Below are 15,075 nucleotides of genomic sequence, written 5' to 3' on the forward strand. Positions count from 1 at the left end.
CACTTGTTCATGGATGGGTATAATCATGATCTTTAATAGGAGGGAGACCAGAATGTTTTTAGACTAAGGGTCAGGAACCAATGGAGACCAAGGAAAGAGGGGAACCCCTAGAGCAAGGTCCTAGGTGAGGAGGACGAGGAGAGGGGAGGGGAGCACAAAGGCCTGGTGGAAGCCTTTGTCTCTGACCGCTGGAAGGTGCCTGGTCCATTGCGTTCAGAGGGAGGAGAAATGCCTGGGTGCCAGTTACAGATGCTTGGTGCACAGGATGCGGGTGTGGGGGACAGGATGTGGTGGTCTGAACTGTCCCTGTCACTGGCAGCAAGGCCAACTGCTGTTAGGGGCAGGGGAGAAATGGAAAGTGGTTGGGTAGGGGCCGGGGGTCGAGCAGTGAGTATAGCTAGGGAGGGAAGTAGGTGAAGCCAGGAGGGGCAGGTAGGTGGGGGGAAGAGGCAGGTGACAAGAGGCGAGTAAGGAAAATATGTAGTGTGATTGTGGACGTTCAGGGAGGGTGGGAAAGACATCAGGTGAGGTGTGGTGTGAGATGGGGCATCTGATCTTCAGATTTCAGAGTGGGCAGTTGGGGATGATGTAGCCCAGGCTGTGGCGGTGAGGGCTGGTGGCTAAAGTGCAGGGAAGGGTCATTAGAGATGAGGAGGTCAAGGAATTCTGTAGCCATATGCTACATGGGTCCCCCAGGAGGGCAGCAGGGCTTGGGGTGAAGGAGCCAGAGGGAGCTTCCAGGAATGAGGGAAAGTGCATGTGAGATTGAACAGGGAGGAGGTATGTGGGCAGCAGAAGGCAGGGGGGTGGCTACACAAAGGCTGGCCAGGGGAAGAAAGCGGGCCACCACTGTCCTGAGGAACAAGAGGTCGACCAGGTTTAGTGAAGCAGGAGGTGGAGGGTGGGAGTGCTCCTTGACAGGGGCGGGGGCTCCTGGGAGCATCGGGGGAGGGAGCAGGAAGCCAGGATCAGGGCTGCGGCCACGGAAGGACAGATGGCCTGTGTTTGCAGCGGAGGATGTGAGGCTGGGGTTGGCTGGCCTCCAAGCTCCCAGGGGGCCCCTGCTGAGAGTCTGTGGGCTCCAGCCCGTGGGCCGAATGCTTTGCTTTCCTCCAGGCAAACACACTTGGAAAGGAGTCTGGACATGAGGAATTGAGAGACCCCGCCCCTCGTGGGAAACAGCTGCCCACTTGGGAAGAGTCTGGGCCTCTCTCTCCACCTGGCTTTCGAGACCCTGGACCCTCGGGAGGGCTCCGTGTCCCTTTTCCTCAGAAGGGCAGGCCTGCCTAGCCCAGGGAGCACACCGAAGGGCGCCTCCTCGAGCACAGTTTAGGGACAAGGCAGAAATTCCAGAAATTCCAGATTCTTTGGGGGGCCTTGGGGTGCTCAGGTCGGGAGGGGCCTGCTCGGCTCCACCGCCAGAGGGCGCCCTCGGCCCGGTGGGCGGCCAAGCGGCCGTCTGGGGGCGCTACCAGCTCCCTGCCCCAGCTCCGCCCTAGAGCGGTGGGCCGCCGGCACCGGCCCCGAGTGGCCCGCGAGGGCGGGGCCAGGGCGGGGCGAGGCCGAGCCGGAGCTGGAGGGCGGGCCGGGGGCGGAGGAAGGAGCCCGAGGGGCGGGGCGGGGGCCGGCGACTTCTCTCCCTCCCTCCCTTTCTTTCTTTCTCTCTTTCTCACTCTCCGGTCTTTTCTTTGCCTCCGCTGCCGGCCGAGGGGGCGGGCTCTGCAGCCTTTGTTGCCAGCGGACTGAGCGTAGCCGCCCGCCGGGCCGGAGTCCGGGCCCGGGACGCCGGGAGCTGCACGCGGGTCGGGCATGTCCTGAGCCGGACCCGGGACCGGGCAGCGAGCGGACGAGACGAATAGTGTGCGCGCGGGATCGCCCGGCGGCCGCCCGGCACCGGCCATGCCCGGCGGCCCGAATCCCCGCAGCCCCGCGCTGCTGCTGCGCCCACTCCTCCTGTTCCTCTGCGCTCTGGCGCCCGGCGCCCACGGATCTGTACCAGGTGGGTGGTCGCCCCGCCCCGGCCGGCCGGCCGGCCCTGCCACCCCTCCCCGCTTCCCCAGCCTCGGTTTAGCCCCTTCTCACCTCTGCAAGACCCTGTGCCCGCCAGGTTCTGCCTGGAGCTGTCGCGCCCCCTGGTGTTAGTGACAGGGGTGGGGTTGGGGCCGCGAAACCGCGCCTCCAGGGAGCCTTCCCTGGCCCGCGACTCCGTTACCCACCTTGCCTGTAGCCGGAAAGATCCTCTTACACGCTCTTCGGGCTCCAGTTTCCCCACCTCGGGTACCGCAGAGCGCGTCTGACTCTCCCGGGGATCTCTCGTCGGAGGAACTGGACGGAGCGTGGCTTCACGCGATGGATTCAGCTTCTCGCCCTCCTCAGTGCGCCTCGTCTGGAAAGCAGGCTGGCCAGGGTGATGCGGACGGGGGCTCGGGGTCGCAGGTCTACGCGGTCCTCCGCCGCGCTCCCGCCCCGGCCCCTACCCACCGCCTCTAGGTGCCTACCGGCCCTCGGCGGCTCCCCGGGCCGGGTCTCCCGCGGTCCTTGCGCTTCCTGCCTCCCCCTCCCCCAAGTGTGAAGGCGCCTGGAGTGGAGCGGGGAGAAGGAGCTTCTTTCCCCAGCCCTGGGCTTGGCTCTCCCCGCCCCGGCCGGCTGGCCTCCGACGAGCCTCTGGCCCGTGTCCAGAATCTTGCTCCGCCGCCGTCCGCCGCCGACCGCCGGGCCGCGGAGCTCCTGGAGCGTCCGGAGTAGACGGCCTGGGAATTTAGGAACAGAGGGTGTAGAGGACCCCTGGCCTGCCCCTCAGGGAGCTCCTGGTCTGATGGGGGCGGGTCGAGTAGTGGGGAGAGCCGTTCTGGCGAGGCAGACGGGAAGGCTTTGTAGGAGAGGAGGGGCCTGAGCTTGGAGGGACTGGAAGGATGGATGAACTTTGGATGGGCTGGAAGGGTACGTGTTGGGGGTGGGGGTGCATCCCGGCTGGGCTTGGTGGAGGGAGGTGGCTAGATTAGGCCTGCGTGCTGGGCCTGGGGGAGACCTGCCTCCCCAGCAGAGGGATTGTGGTTGTGAGGCTAGAAAAGCATATGGGCCGGAACGTAGGGGACATTTAAACCAGATCTTGGAGGTTGGGGGAGCCGTTGAGGGGAGCAGCTGATGAAGGCAGTGTTTTAGGGAGGAGGCTCCCTATCTAGCAGCAATGTGTAAGGGATAGAGCAAACATCTAATGAGAAATACCATGTGCCAGCCTCCCTAGTTCTTATTTCTCATCAGCTCCACAGCAACTCTGCAAGGTGTGTGATGGAAAGTCCTTTTATAAATGAGGAAAGAGGTTCAGAGAGGAGAGTGACCTGCTGGTTTGGACTCCTGGGCTACTTGGGTAAAGCCTGTGTTTTCCTTCTGTCCAGAGCTGGGGACCCATGAGGAAGAACCAGGTGATGGGGATGAGGGAGCAGGAAAGTGGTTACCCCAAGGAACTGCCCCCGAGCCTGAACTTGGGTCCAGGCCCCCTGGCAGCTGTGGGAGAAACGTGGGGTGGGGGAGTCCCCTGTGGTCAGGGTCCCCTTTACTTCTACTGCAGACCAGACACATGTATGAGCTTGCCCATTTTGTTAAATGGGGATAATGGTATCTACCTCCAAGGGTTTTTGTGAGAATTAAGTGAGATGCTAAATGTGATTGTTTTGCACAGACCAGAGAGCCTACCACACGGTGGCCGTGATTTTTATTAATCTGCCAGGCAGACCCAGTAAGATCAGGGAGTCCTTGGTGTGTCCTGTAACTTGAACCTGCCATTTAGGGTGGAGCGAGGCAGGCACCCCTCCTATCTAATCTGGGTCCCCCTTCAAGGTGAGTGTCTGTCTCTAGTACTCCCGTTGATACGTAGCATGGGGCTCTCCCCAGTCTGCTTCTGATCAGGATCCCTGGTCCTGAGGCTGCTGAGCTTTGTCATTTTCTCTGGACTTGCCTGGGATGTAGACCGGGGCCCCTGCCCACCGAATGCTACCTTCTTTCAGGCCAGAGAACTTATCTTGGGCTCACTTGTGACAAACCAAGGACTTGTTAGGATTGCTGGGACTGGAGCAGGGGCCACCAAAACACTGTATCACACATGTGAGCTCTATGTGTGTGTGCACACATGTACTTGCAGGCAAGTGAGGACAGACTCAAGGAGGAGGGTGTGTGTGTCACACACACACACACACACACACACACACACACACCCTGGTTATTTTTTCTCTTTGGCATGAACTGTGGGTCATTTGAAGGGCTGGATTGTAACTCAGGTACTCGATAAGGAGGTGAGGGTAAACACCATGTTGGCATTTCTTTGGGAAAAGCTCCAAAGTGACAGTTCTGTCACCTAGGGGTGATATTCAAAGTATTCAACACCCATTGTGGCAGGAACTCCGTCCAATCACACCCTGGCAGGACAGTCTCAGCCATAAACCACTAGTAGTCCCTGCTCCCATCCTGCTGTAGATTTAGCTCTGTTGGCTCAGCTCTGATGCACCCACAAACCAGAGACCGGAACCTGCAATTACCCTTTGCTGGCACTGGGTGGTGGTAGGTTCAGCCATCACTGTTGCTACCAGGGGTCAGCTGTCGGAGACGTTGAAAGAGTTGTTTATTTTTTAACTCACTCTGTCCTCATTTAAAAATATTTTAATGGCAAAACAATACAAATTGACTATTGAAAATGAATGCAGAACAAAACAAGAAGATGAAAATTATTGCAGTAAAAGTGGTAACATCCTGTAAGTATTTTTAAATTTTTGATTAAAAAATATTTTATTACACCATTAGGCAAAGAGATAAAACAGGTTTTTCAAGAAATAGCTAAGTATACCTTAGAACTTCTCTTGTTAATTTTCAGTCATAACTCAGTTCACATTTGCTATATGTTATCTACTGTACTAAGCACTTACGTATTAACTCATTGAATTCTTACACAACCTAAGGTATGATTATTATCATACCCATTTTACAGATGGAAGGGCCGAGACTGTGCAGCTGAGTAATTTACCCATGGCCTCACAGCTGTAGGTGGCAGAGCTGCAAATTCAAACCCAGGCACTCTGTCTCTAGAGCACATTAATTCTAATGCCTTTCACCTGCAGCATATTTCTACTTAGCCCCATTACATTTCTGAACTTAAGAGGATGCTTCTTTATAAATCACCTGAATTTCTGTCTTGCAATAATTTCCCAAGGTCTGGAGCAGGGATTGTCAACAGGACCGCATGACCCCGAGGTCATGGATCCCTCCCCAGGGACACTGTTGAGCTCTTGGAACCATTTCTCCCCAGTGGTTCCAATTCCCCAGCCACATACATACTGCCCTCTCCCACCCACACACGTTTGAGGACACTGCTGTTGCCTAGAAGTATGCCATGTAGCTTTCGTTTTTCTGGCATACTGAGCACTTCATGGCTGGTTCGCGTCAGCACTCCCAGACCTTCAGCTTGTCTTTAGCAGCGTTGCCTGTGATGGTTCATGCCCTGGGAACTGCTGTTAATACTCATTTAAAACAAAGCCTTGGAGTGTGGCTGTTGTCTTATTCTCCGTCTATTTGCCCTGTGACCCTCCTTAAGTTTTCTGACCTGGATTCTCTGAGCAGTTGAGGAAACTGAGGCTCAGCAAGCTTAAGTGACTGTCTAGGCCACACAACTATTAAGTGGCCAAGTTGGCACCTGAACCTGGGTCTTCCCATGTTTAAAGCCCATACTTTTGACAGTGCATTATTTTGTCACTCCATTGTCTCTCATTTCACAAAACACACACCTGGGCCAAGCTTCTTACTGCTTGTTCCCCTCACCCCTGGCTTTTTCCTACTTCTCTGGGGGTCTACCACATGGTGTCCACCACCAAGATGCCCTCCCCATCTTCACGCTTAAATACGTACCTGTATGTCAAGGGACATTTCACATGTGCCCCTTTAACGAAGATTTTCTTCATCCCCGTCCATCTGTGGGGTATCCCCTCTCCTCTCTTGGACCTTCTCAGCACTGTGCCAGGGGTAAGGATCACGAGTGCCCTGCACCCATTTCTCTATTCTGAGGGATGGACCAGGCAGGTAACATAACAAGGCTGGTGGGAAGACATTTTTCTCGAAACATGGGGCTTCTTGGCCCACCCCTTGTTTTCCCATTTTTGTTAGAGATTCAGTTCTTTACTGAATGAAAGACAAGTGTGAAGCTGAGGGCAAAGCTATATTTAGCTACAGTGTTGAGAACACCATAGGGAGTGGTAGAGACTGAGGCAGATGGGGGAGCACAGGCCCTCTCTAAAGGGCCACTTTTGACAAGTGTGAATTTAGGCCTGACAGGGATGGATGATAAGACTTTAAGCTGAAAATGGAGATTTTTATACAAAATTATGTGATTTTTTTAAACACTAGCAACTGATTAAATACTTTCCAACATTTTTGCCAGCCCAACAAACCACGCCACCCCCCCAAGTCAATACGCTGACAAACAAAAAACAAGTCTGCCGGCTGTGGTTGTGGAGTTGCCATCCCAAATGCCCTTATTAGGATGTCAGAGCAAGAAGTCTCCTTCAATTATCCAGCCCAGTGGCTTTCAAATGCCAGCCCTGAAATGGTTACAACAGAATCCCCAAAGGTTTAGAAAAATACAGAAAAAATACAGATTCTGGGGCCTCAGAGCCCTGGACCTATGGAATCGGAATCTCTGGGCTGGGTCCTGCACAGCTGCAGTTTTTCAGAGCTCTCCAGGTACTGCTGATGTTCAGCCAGGTTCACTTCCAGTGAGGAATTTCCTAACTTCCCTGATGATCACGGTCTCCTGAGGCTCTTGGTAAAAACACAGCTTCCAATGGACTTGAGGACACGGGGAGGGGGAAGGGGAAGCTGGGACGAAGTGAGAGAGTGGCATGGACTTATATACACTACCAAATGTAAAATAGATAGCTAGTGGGAAGCAGCTGCATAGCACAGGGAGATCAGCTCGGTGCTTTGTGACCACCTAAAGGGGTGGGATAGGGAGGGTGGGAGGGAGACGCAAGAGGGAAGAGATATGGGGATATATGTATAGCTGATTCACTTTATTATACAGCAGAAACTAACACACCATTGTAAAGCAATTATACTCCAATAAAGATGTTAAAAAAATTTTTTTAACAAACCCCACAGCTTCCCAGTCCTGTTTCCTGGAGATGCTGATTCAGTGGATCTGGGGCAGGGCCTGGGAATTTGTTTTTAACAAATTCTCATCTGAGATGTCTGGAAAATCCTTGCACTGGTGCCTTCCTGAAACTCAGAGACAGGGAAAATTTGTCCAGAGCCACACGGCAAGTCACCGCAGCCCACCCTGCCTCGCTCGGAGCATGCTCTTAGAGGGCCATGCCCTGATGGCTGGCCTGCTGGGGCAGTTGTGGGCCGCGGGTGATGTCCTCAGCAGGGGGGCACACCACTGGCGTGTGCAGGGCGCTTTACACGTGGTTTGACAGGAGACAGATTGGAGGGCAGTTTGGGTTTCTGCGGCCTGGCCTGGATGGAGCTTCAGGCTGGGCTTGGCTTCCCTTCCAGCCCCAGCAGTGGCCACACAGAGAGCCCTGTGGGACAGCTGCAGGGCACTCAGGCATTCTTGTGGCCTCGAGGGGTTATTGTCACGAGCAGCCAGGATCCCAGGAGCTGAGCATAAAGCCAGTTGATCTGGGCAGGACCTGAAGCTGGGAGACACTTCACATGGGCCAGTTTCCTACCTGTACCTCAGAGCCTGGGAACTGCAGAGAAGGAAAAGGGGGAACAAGAGTACCAGCCCTGGGGTTCCCGCGCACCCCTAGCAGTGCTGCTCTTATGTGTGTATGTGTCCACATGAGATTTCTTTTGAAGACTAGGTCTGGTGGCCAAAATAGTTTGAAAAACTTGATCTGGTCCAACTCCGTACGTTGGCGAAGGGGAAACTGAGGCCCAGCAAGGGACGGACTGCTGAATGTAGAACGATGTTACTGAGAGATTGAAGCCATTTGGGAGACTTTATTACTCTCGCCGTGTGGCTTTAAGCCAGTCTCTGCACTTCTCTGAATGTCTCTTTGCATTCTCCAGAAACAATCTGGGGACTCTACTGCAGGTGTCCTAACCTGGATCTGCAGCCATAGAGACCTGGGTAGAATTCAGAGGATCCATGACCTTGGATGGGAATATATTACATCTTTAATTTTTGTAACCTTGAAGTGAAATGTAGCATTTCCTTCAATTATAAATATTAGCAACAAATCACAATAGTGTTGGCAGTATCTGTGATTTTGCTACCAATAGGAAAAGCAAAATATTTTATCTCAATACAGTTGCAGGTATCTTGAAATAAGGTTGACATTTTATCACTACTTCTAAATCACCATAGTTGTTAAATTTGCCATTAGATCTTGTTTAGTGCATTACTAAAGGAGCACATAATTTCACATCTACTTTTTAAATTATTTTGACAACTGTATTTCAATATAATCCATTTCTTGGTATATTTAATCTTATACATTTAAAAACATTTTTCTGAGAAAGAGTCCATGGCAAAAAAAGGTTAAGAATGAAGGCTTACTGGGAAATCCAAGCAGACAGAATGACTAGGAGAGGATTCTGCAAATGGCAAGGGCCTGAGCAGAAGTCTGCGGAAGTTTTGCAGCCCTGGAACATTTTCATTCAAACTCTTAAATGTGAAAGAAATAAACTAGAGCTGCTCTGCTGAAGTGGTAGTGATGAGGGGCTAGGGAGCCCTACCTGGGTGGTCCTTCTTTGACTCCCCATCTCAGGAGACCTGGAGATGTGTGCAGAACCCTCAGGCACTTAAAAAAAAATCCATTAGGCTAATAGTCATACTAATCATACTTGCCATCATGTTCAGTCAGTGGGCCAGGCTATATGTGGAGCAGTTCAGTTCATTTAATCCTCAGCTCCCAAAGTGTAAGTAATTATCCCCATTCTACAGATTGTACACAAACATTTACTGAGAAACTACTAGTTTCCAGATACTCTGGCACTTAAACACTTCAGCAAAGACTATGAAGATTCTTGCCCTCCTAGAGTTCACACTGGGATGAGATGGAGAAAGAAAAATAGGAAGAAGAATGAAGATATTAAGTGATACAGTATGTCAGAAGTGCTATGGGGAAAAATAAAGCAGGGAAGGGGGAATAAGGAGAGCCAGGGAGTTGCAATTTTAAAATAAAGTGAGGAGAGCTTTGAAGAATGACTTGAAAAGAAGTGAGGGGTTTAGTCAGATGGAACACTGAGGTTCGCGTGTTCCCGGTGGAGGGAATAGCACAGCGAAATCCTGAGGCAGGAGCATGTCTGACTGAGGAACAGCAAGGAGGCCAGTGGCCGAGTGGAGGGAACTCGGGAAGTGTAGCAGAGATGAGATTGGAGCGGTAACCTTGCCTAAAGCCTCACAGGCCATCGCCATAACTCTATCTCCTGCTGTGTGTGAGCTGGAAGCCACTGCAGGGTTTGGAGCAGAGGAGGGCCATGATCTGACTGATTTGGAACGAATCCCTGTGACTGCTACGCTGAAAGAAGACTAGGGGAGAGGGATGCCACACGGGCAATCGCGGAAGCAGGGAAACCTGTTAAGAGGTTATCCCAATAACCTAGAGGGAGCCATCTAGGCACGGAGAGGTGAAATAGCACAGGTGGTGGGTGTTTGAGTCCCGGCGCTCAGACTTCAGCCGCCCTCTCGGCCGCTCCCCACTCCGGTCCGGCTCTTCTCTCTGCAGAGCACACCGCCGAGGGCCGGGCAGCGTTGGACATCGTGCACCCGGTGCGCGTGGACGCGGGGGGCTCCTTCCTGTCCTACGAGCTGTGGCCGCGCGCGCTGCGTAAGAGGGACGTGTCCGCGCGCCCCGCCGCCCCCGCCTTCTACGAGCTGCAGTACCTGGGCCGGGAGCTGCGCTTCAACCTGACAGCCAATTCGCACCTGCTGGCGCCCGGCTTCGTGAGCGAGACTCGGCGGCGCGGCGGCCTGGGCCGCGCGCACATCCGGGCCCACGCCCCCGCCTGCCACCTGCTCGGCGAGGTGCAGGACCCTGAGCTCGAGGGCGGCCTGGCAGCCATCAGCGCCTGCGACGGCCTGGTGAGTGTGCGCACGGTGCGCTGGCGGGACGCAGGGCTGCCCCCGGCCTGGCCACGGACCTGCTGCTAAGTTCGGCCTGTTGGATTTTCCTCTCCCAGCCTCAGTATTCACACCTGTAAAATGGGGTGGACAACGCAGGCCTCTTTGTTCTCTAGCAGTTCTCAAACTTTAATGCGAGCCAGAGTCACCCAGGCCTTGTTAAAAACCCAGTGTACCTTGGTGGGGGGGGGAGCGGGTAGCAAAATCTGAATTTCTGGCAATTTCTCAGATAGTGTTGAAGCTGCAGGTCCAGACACCCCACTTTGAGAACCACTGTTTGTGGTGTGTGTAGACTAACTTAGAAAGCCGCTGAATCCCTCTTCTTCGGGGGATCAGTTATGACTTTGTTTCCCTCCGCGGCCCCCACCCTTTAGGCTGCTATTCTCCAGGACAGGCTTCCTCACCTTTACCTTGCCTCAGGGGGTGATGAGAGCAGGCCTCAACCTCCAGGTTTTTCTGGGTTGAGGTGATGCTGGCTACTGCCTGCAGCCCTAATTGCCTCCCGTTGCTTGAGTGCCCAGTTAGAGCAGCTCCACTCTACGCAGGATAGGGCCCCTTTCTGCTCCCAGCTCCCAAGCGTGGGGTGTGGGAGGAGTTGGAGGGCTGCACATTCTCAGCCATCCACTGTTGGTGGGGGGGAGCCTCAGCTCAGATTGCTCAGGAAAAGCCATGGGCTGTGGCAGGGCAGGGCCTAATACAGCCCACCTCACAGACTCTAGGGTATCTGGGCCTTTGAGAGCCCATATGCCTGGGAAAGTCTCATTTACCCAGTCTGTGCCCCTCCCTTTCCATGTAGTTGATTAATCTTGTTGAGCCTGAGCGACAGGTGCATCATTCCCATTTTACAAATGAGGAAGCAGGCTCAGAGAACTTGCCCAAGGTCACCCAGGTATCCAGTGGTGGAGTCTGCATTCAACCCAGGCCTCCAGCCCCTAGAGCTGATGATGTACTGTCTAGCGCTCCAGGTTCTCTGGCCCTGAGTGACGCAACTGGCCGACTTGGAGCCAGTGAGGGAGGTCCAAGGGAGGTAAAACCTTCTTCCGTGTTGGAGTCCTGAGCTTCCCCAGGAGGTGGTGGGCTGCTCAAAGATACTTACCAAGGCCCCTCCTTCCTCTGGCCTCTCTGAATACCAGCGGACATGACCAAGACATCCCTGCCAGCTTTCCTTCCCTGGCAGACCCTGGGACCAGGGACAAGGATGTCCTCGTGGCAGTGGGCATCTCTGTGGACATCTCGTTAGATTCGGAAGCAGACACATTTCTTTCTTTCTTTCTTTCTTTCTTTCTTTCTTTCTTTCTTTCTTTCTGTGATCAAATTTCTTTCTTTTTATTGAGATATCATTGAAATATTAGTTTCAGACAACAATTTGACACCTATGTGTTGTGAAATGATCACAATAAGTCTAGTTACAAATTTATGTACGTATAGTTTTTTTTCTTGTGATGAGAACTTTTAAGATCTTTCTTTGCAACTTCCAAATACACAATACAGTATTAACTATAGTCACCATGCTGTACATTACATCCCCAGGACTTTTTTTTTTCTTCTTGATGTTAAGCTTTTAATTGTAATTCCTGCTTTTCTTTGGGGATGCAGGAGATGCAGACCCACTTCTTGCTTCTTATGGGCTAAGGGGTAGGGTGGGTGTATGGAGCAGCTTGCTAGGCTGGTGGCTTCTGAGCTTAGCCTAGAAGCCTTTGGCTGGGTGAAGCTGTAAGGAAGGACATTCCAGGCAGAGGGTACAAAGTGAACAAAGGCCCAGAGGGAGGAAAGCACAGTGTGTCAGGGTCAGTTTGGGTGGTGGGCTCCGCTGGGCAGGACAGGACTCTGGGATGGGTGGGAAGAGCAGCTGAGTGCCAGCCCTCCCCAAGTGACCCTGGTGCTTCTTTCCCAGAAAGGTGTGTTCCAGCTCTCCAACGAGGACTACTTCATTGAGCCCCTGGACGGTGTCCCAGCCCGCCCTGGCCGCGCTCAGCCGCACGTGGTATACAAGCGCCAAGCCCCTGAGAGGTGGGCAGAGCCGGGGGACCTCAGGGCTCCAGGCACCTGTGGGGTGAAAGGTATGCTTCTCTGCTACCAGCTCTGGGGTAGGGGATGGGTCTGGGGGCATGGAGGGGCCTTCTAGAAACCTCTGTCAACACCTCCATGCCCAGCTCCTGTTAGACCAAAGGGACACAGACCGACAGACACATCATCATAGCCTGTGCCCTCCAAATGTGCCACGGGCCTGAGGCCTCTGCCTCTCAGGCCTGCCCCCGCCCATGCCCTGGACTGGCACCTCTCACTGTCAGCTCATCCGTCTCCCCACCTCAGGGCTCCGTCTCTGCCTCTCCCTGCCCCTCCCCACTCACTGCCTGGGGCACCTCCAGCTGTGCCAACTATTCTTCGAGTGTCCGGGCGAGGCCGGGCCATACCCAACCCCAGCAGGACAGCTAGCCAGGAAGCTCCCTCCCCTCCCCACGGTGGTCGCACCCCAGGATAACTGACTTCCATTTTGGAGACCTAGAGTGTGGCACCCAGCACCTCTTCTGCAGAGTGGCTACAGTCAGTGCCGGCCAGTCTCTGTAAGGAGCTGCCTGCTAAGGGCTGCTGGGGTTTGGGGACTGCTCCAACCTCACAAGCTGCCCACAGCTCAGGGACTCTCTTTGCTGGAACAGATATCCAAAGAGGCATGCTTCTCGCCCTCAGTTTCCCCAGCTTCATAGATGTGCTTCCTCTTCTGATCTGGGGGCAGCCTGGGTCAGTGGGGCAGGTCCCCCGTGGGGTCAGCTTGCTGGGGTCTTGGTCAGCCTCCCCAGGCTGGGGGTTAGGCCGGGAGATCTGCATGTGCTGGGATGTATTTACCCCCCGGCGCGGGAGGGATCAGCGTGGGGAGTTAGGGGCTTAGGAGCTCGCCTCGCGGACACAGTGCTTTACTGTGTTCATAGCCACCATTTCTTTAGCCCCCCGAAGTCACTCTGTGAGGCTGATCAACTTATCTATTTGTAGTCAGGCATCCCCCAGGATCAGAGAAGGGAAGTGACCAGGTCAGGGTCACACAGCACAGGTCTGGGGCAAAGCCATGATGGGAGTCCAGGCCTTTTGCCTCTGATCCCAGCACTGTTCCCACTGACCCAGAGAGAGCTCACTGGGGAAAGGCCCTTGAGACGTGTGCCCTGGGCCAGTCTACTGGCAGCTAACCCACAGCCCGTCTGGGGCCCACAGAGTCCCCGGAGCTGGAGCCCCGGCGGGAGCGTTGGGAGCAGCGGCAGCAGTGGCGGCAGCAGCGGCCAAGGCGTCTACACCAGCGCTCGGTCAGCAAAGAGAAGTGGGTGGAGACCCTGGTGGTAGCTGATGCTAAAATGGTGGAGTACCACGGGCAGCCAAATGTCGAGAGCTACGTGCTGACCATCATGAACATGGTGAGGCTGCCGCGGGTGGTGTGTGGGGGGTGGCGAGGGCTGCCAGGGGATGGTGGTGTTGAGGTACAAAGGGTGGGTGTACCCCAGGCCCCAAGCAGGAGGTATAAGCCTCCAGCTCCTAAGTCCAGGAGGGGATGGAAGGCCCCACAAGGAGTCACTAGGAGAGAGCCTGGGCAGAGGTGGGGCCTTTGGGGCTGCTGTGAGGACACCACTGAGTGTCATTCCACCCCATTGGCTCAGCAGCCTCCACCCCCTGCCAGGACCAGAGCTGGTGGAGGGGAGGCTAAGGGAGCTCGTAGACTGGTTGACCCATCCACACCACTCTGAACAAACCTCCCTCCTCTGTGCCGGGACCTGTGCTGGTCGCTGGGGACATGGAAATGACCAATCAGACCAGCCCCTGCCGGAGACATCAGCACACAGCAGAGTTAGAAGGATCTGTACAGTTCTGTGTTCTACTAGCCGGTGACCTTGGGCAAGCCACATTACCTGTCTTAGCCTCAGCTTGCCCACCTGTGAACTGGGGATGACAATAGTACCTTACAGCATTGTCATACTGCTCTTGACGCCATGGGACAGTTGAGATAACTAGGCCCCGGGAGGGTGAGTGACTTGCCCAGGTCACAAGCGAGGCAAGACAGAGCTGAACAGGAGCCTAGGTCTCCCAGGTCCCACCTGGGGCACTGTGGCAGGCTGGAGCTGGTGATTCCTGCTCCTGTAGTGCCAACCAGTCCCTCCCTGCTGCTGCCCTGGGTGTGCAGGTGGGAGGCCTCAGGGCCCCCGGGAGAAAAGATCTCTGCCTTTGGCATTCTTAGCAGGCCACCCACTGAACAACACTGTTTTCCTCCTGGGCTGGGTGACTGAGAACAGGTGAGGTTCTCAGCACAGTGTGCTCAGCTGCTGATGTGGCCAGTGTCATGTGCTGTGACTTCCTCCCGTGCCAGCCTCACACTCCCTGCAACATTAAAGGAAGTGCGCTCTGGATCATCGAAGGTCTGGCCACCCCTTTCATCGCCATGAGGCCTGGGGTCAGAGAAAGAAAGGGGCGCCGTCTGTGGCCACCATGCCCCCACTACTTCAGTCTGCATTGGCAAGCTCAGCTCTGGGCCGGTTCCTGCCCGACTTGGCCACCCATGTTGGCTCCCTCCTCCTTATGGAATAAAGGCCATAGCCTTCTGCCTGGCACTTGAGGGCTCTAAGACCCAGCCAAGCTTCTATTTAGCCTTGTCTGCCCAGGGAGACAAACCACTAAAGACCAGGGTTCAGGAGGGACTGTTGCTGGACAGCAGGGCCTGGCTTCTGGGCTCGGGGTGGGCAAGGTCAGGTTCCCAGGCCATGAGATCCTCCACTCAGGGGCTCAGCCTGAAGGAGGCCCAGGAGCTTGGCTGGAGCCACCAATGGTTAGCTGGGTTTATTTGCCTCATTTTTTCTGAGTGTTCTATGTGGGCAGGTACTGGGCCCTCCAGGCTCCCCTGTGACATCCCCTGTGTGCCAGGGGTCAAGGATTTGGCCCCAAAGCGGGGCCCCTTCTTGCCTCCCTGTCCAGGCTCACAGGACGCACAC

At 54.8% G+C, this 15,075-nt stretch overlaps 1 protein-coding gene across 3 annotated transcripts in view; it reads left to right on the top strand.

The window, feature by feature from the left end:
• The first annotated feature begins 1,678 nt into the window (after positions 1-1,678).
• The window catches only part of ADAMTS7 (ADAM metallopeptidase with thrombospondin type 1 motif 7), a 57,721-nt gene continuing 44,324 nt past the window's right edge, over positions 1,679-15,075 (top strand). For all 3 annotated transcript variants that reach the window (XM_032624320.1, XM_032624321.1, XM_032624322.1), the window contains exons 1-4: positions 1,679-1,999; positions 9,717-10,072; positions 12,006-12,171; positions 13,316-13,512. In XM_032624320.1, the coding sequence (XP_032480211.1) occupies positions 1,900-1,999; positions 9,717-10,072; positions 12,006-12,171; positions 13,316-13,512 (819 nt within the window). In that variant the 5' untranslated portion in view covers positions 1,679-1,899. The remainder of the gene's footprint in view (positions 2,000-9,716; positions 10,073-12,005; positions 12,172-13,315; positions 13,513-15,075) is intronic.

The sequence above is a fragment of the Phocoena sinus genome, chromosome 2, assembly GCF_008692025.1.
Source record: "Phocoena sinus isolate mPhoSin1 chromosome 2, mPhoSin1.pri, whole genome shotgun sequence".
NCBI lineage: Eukaryota > Metazoa > Chordata > Mammalia > Artiodactyla > Phocoenidae > Phocoena > Phocoena sinus.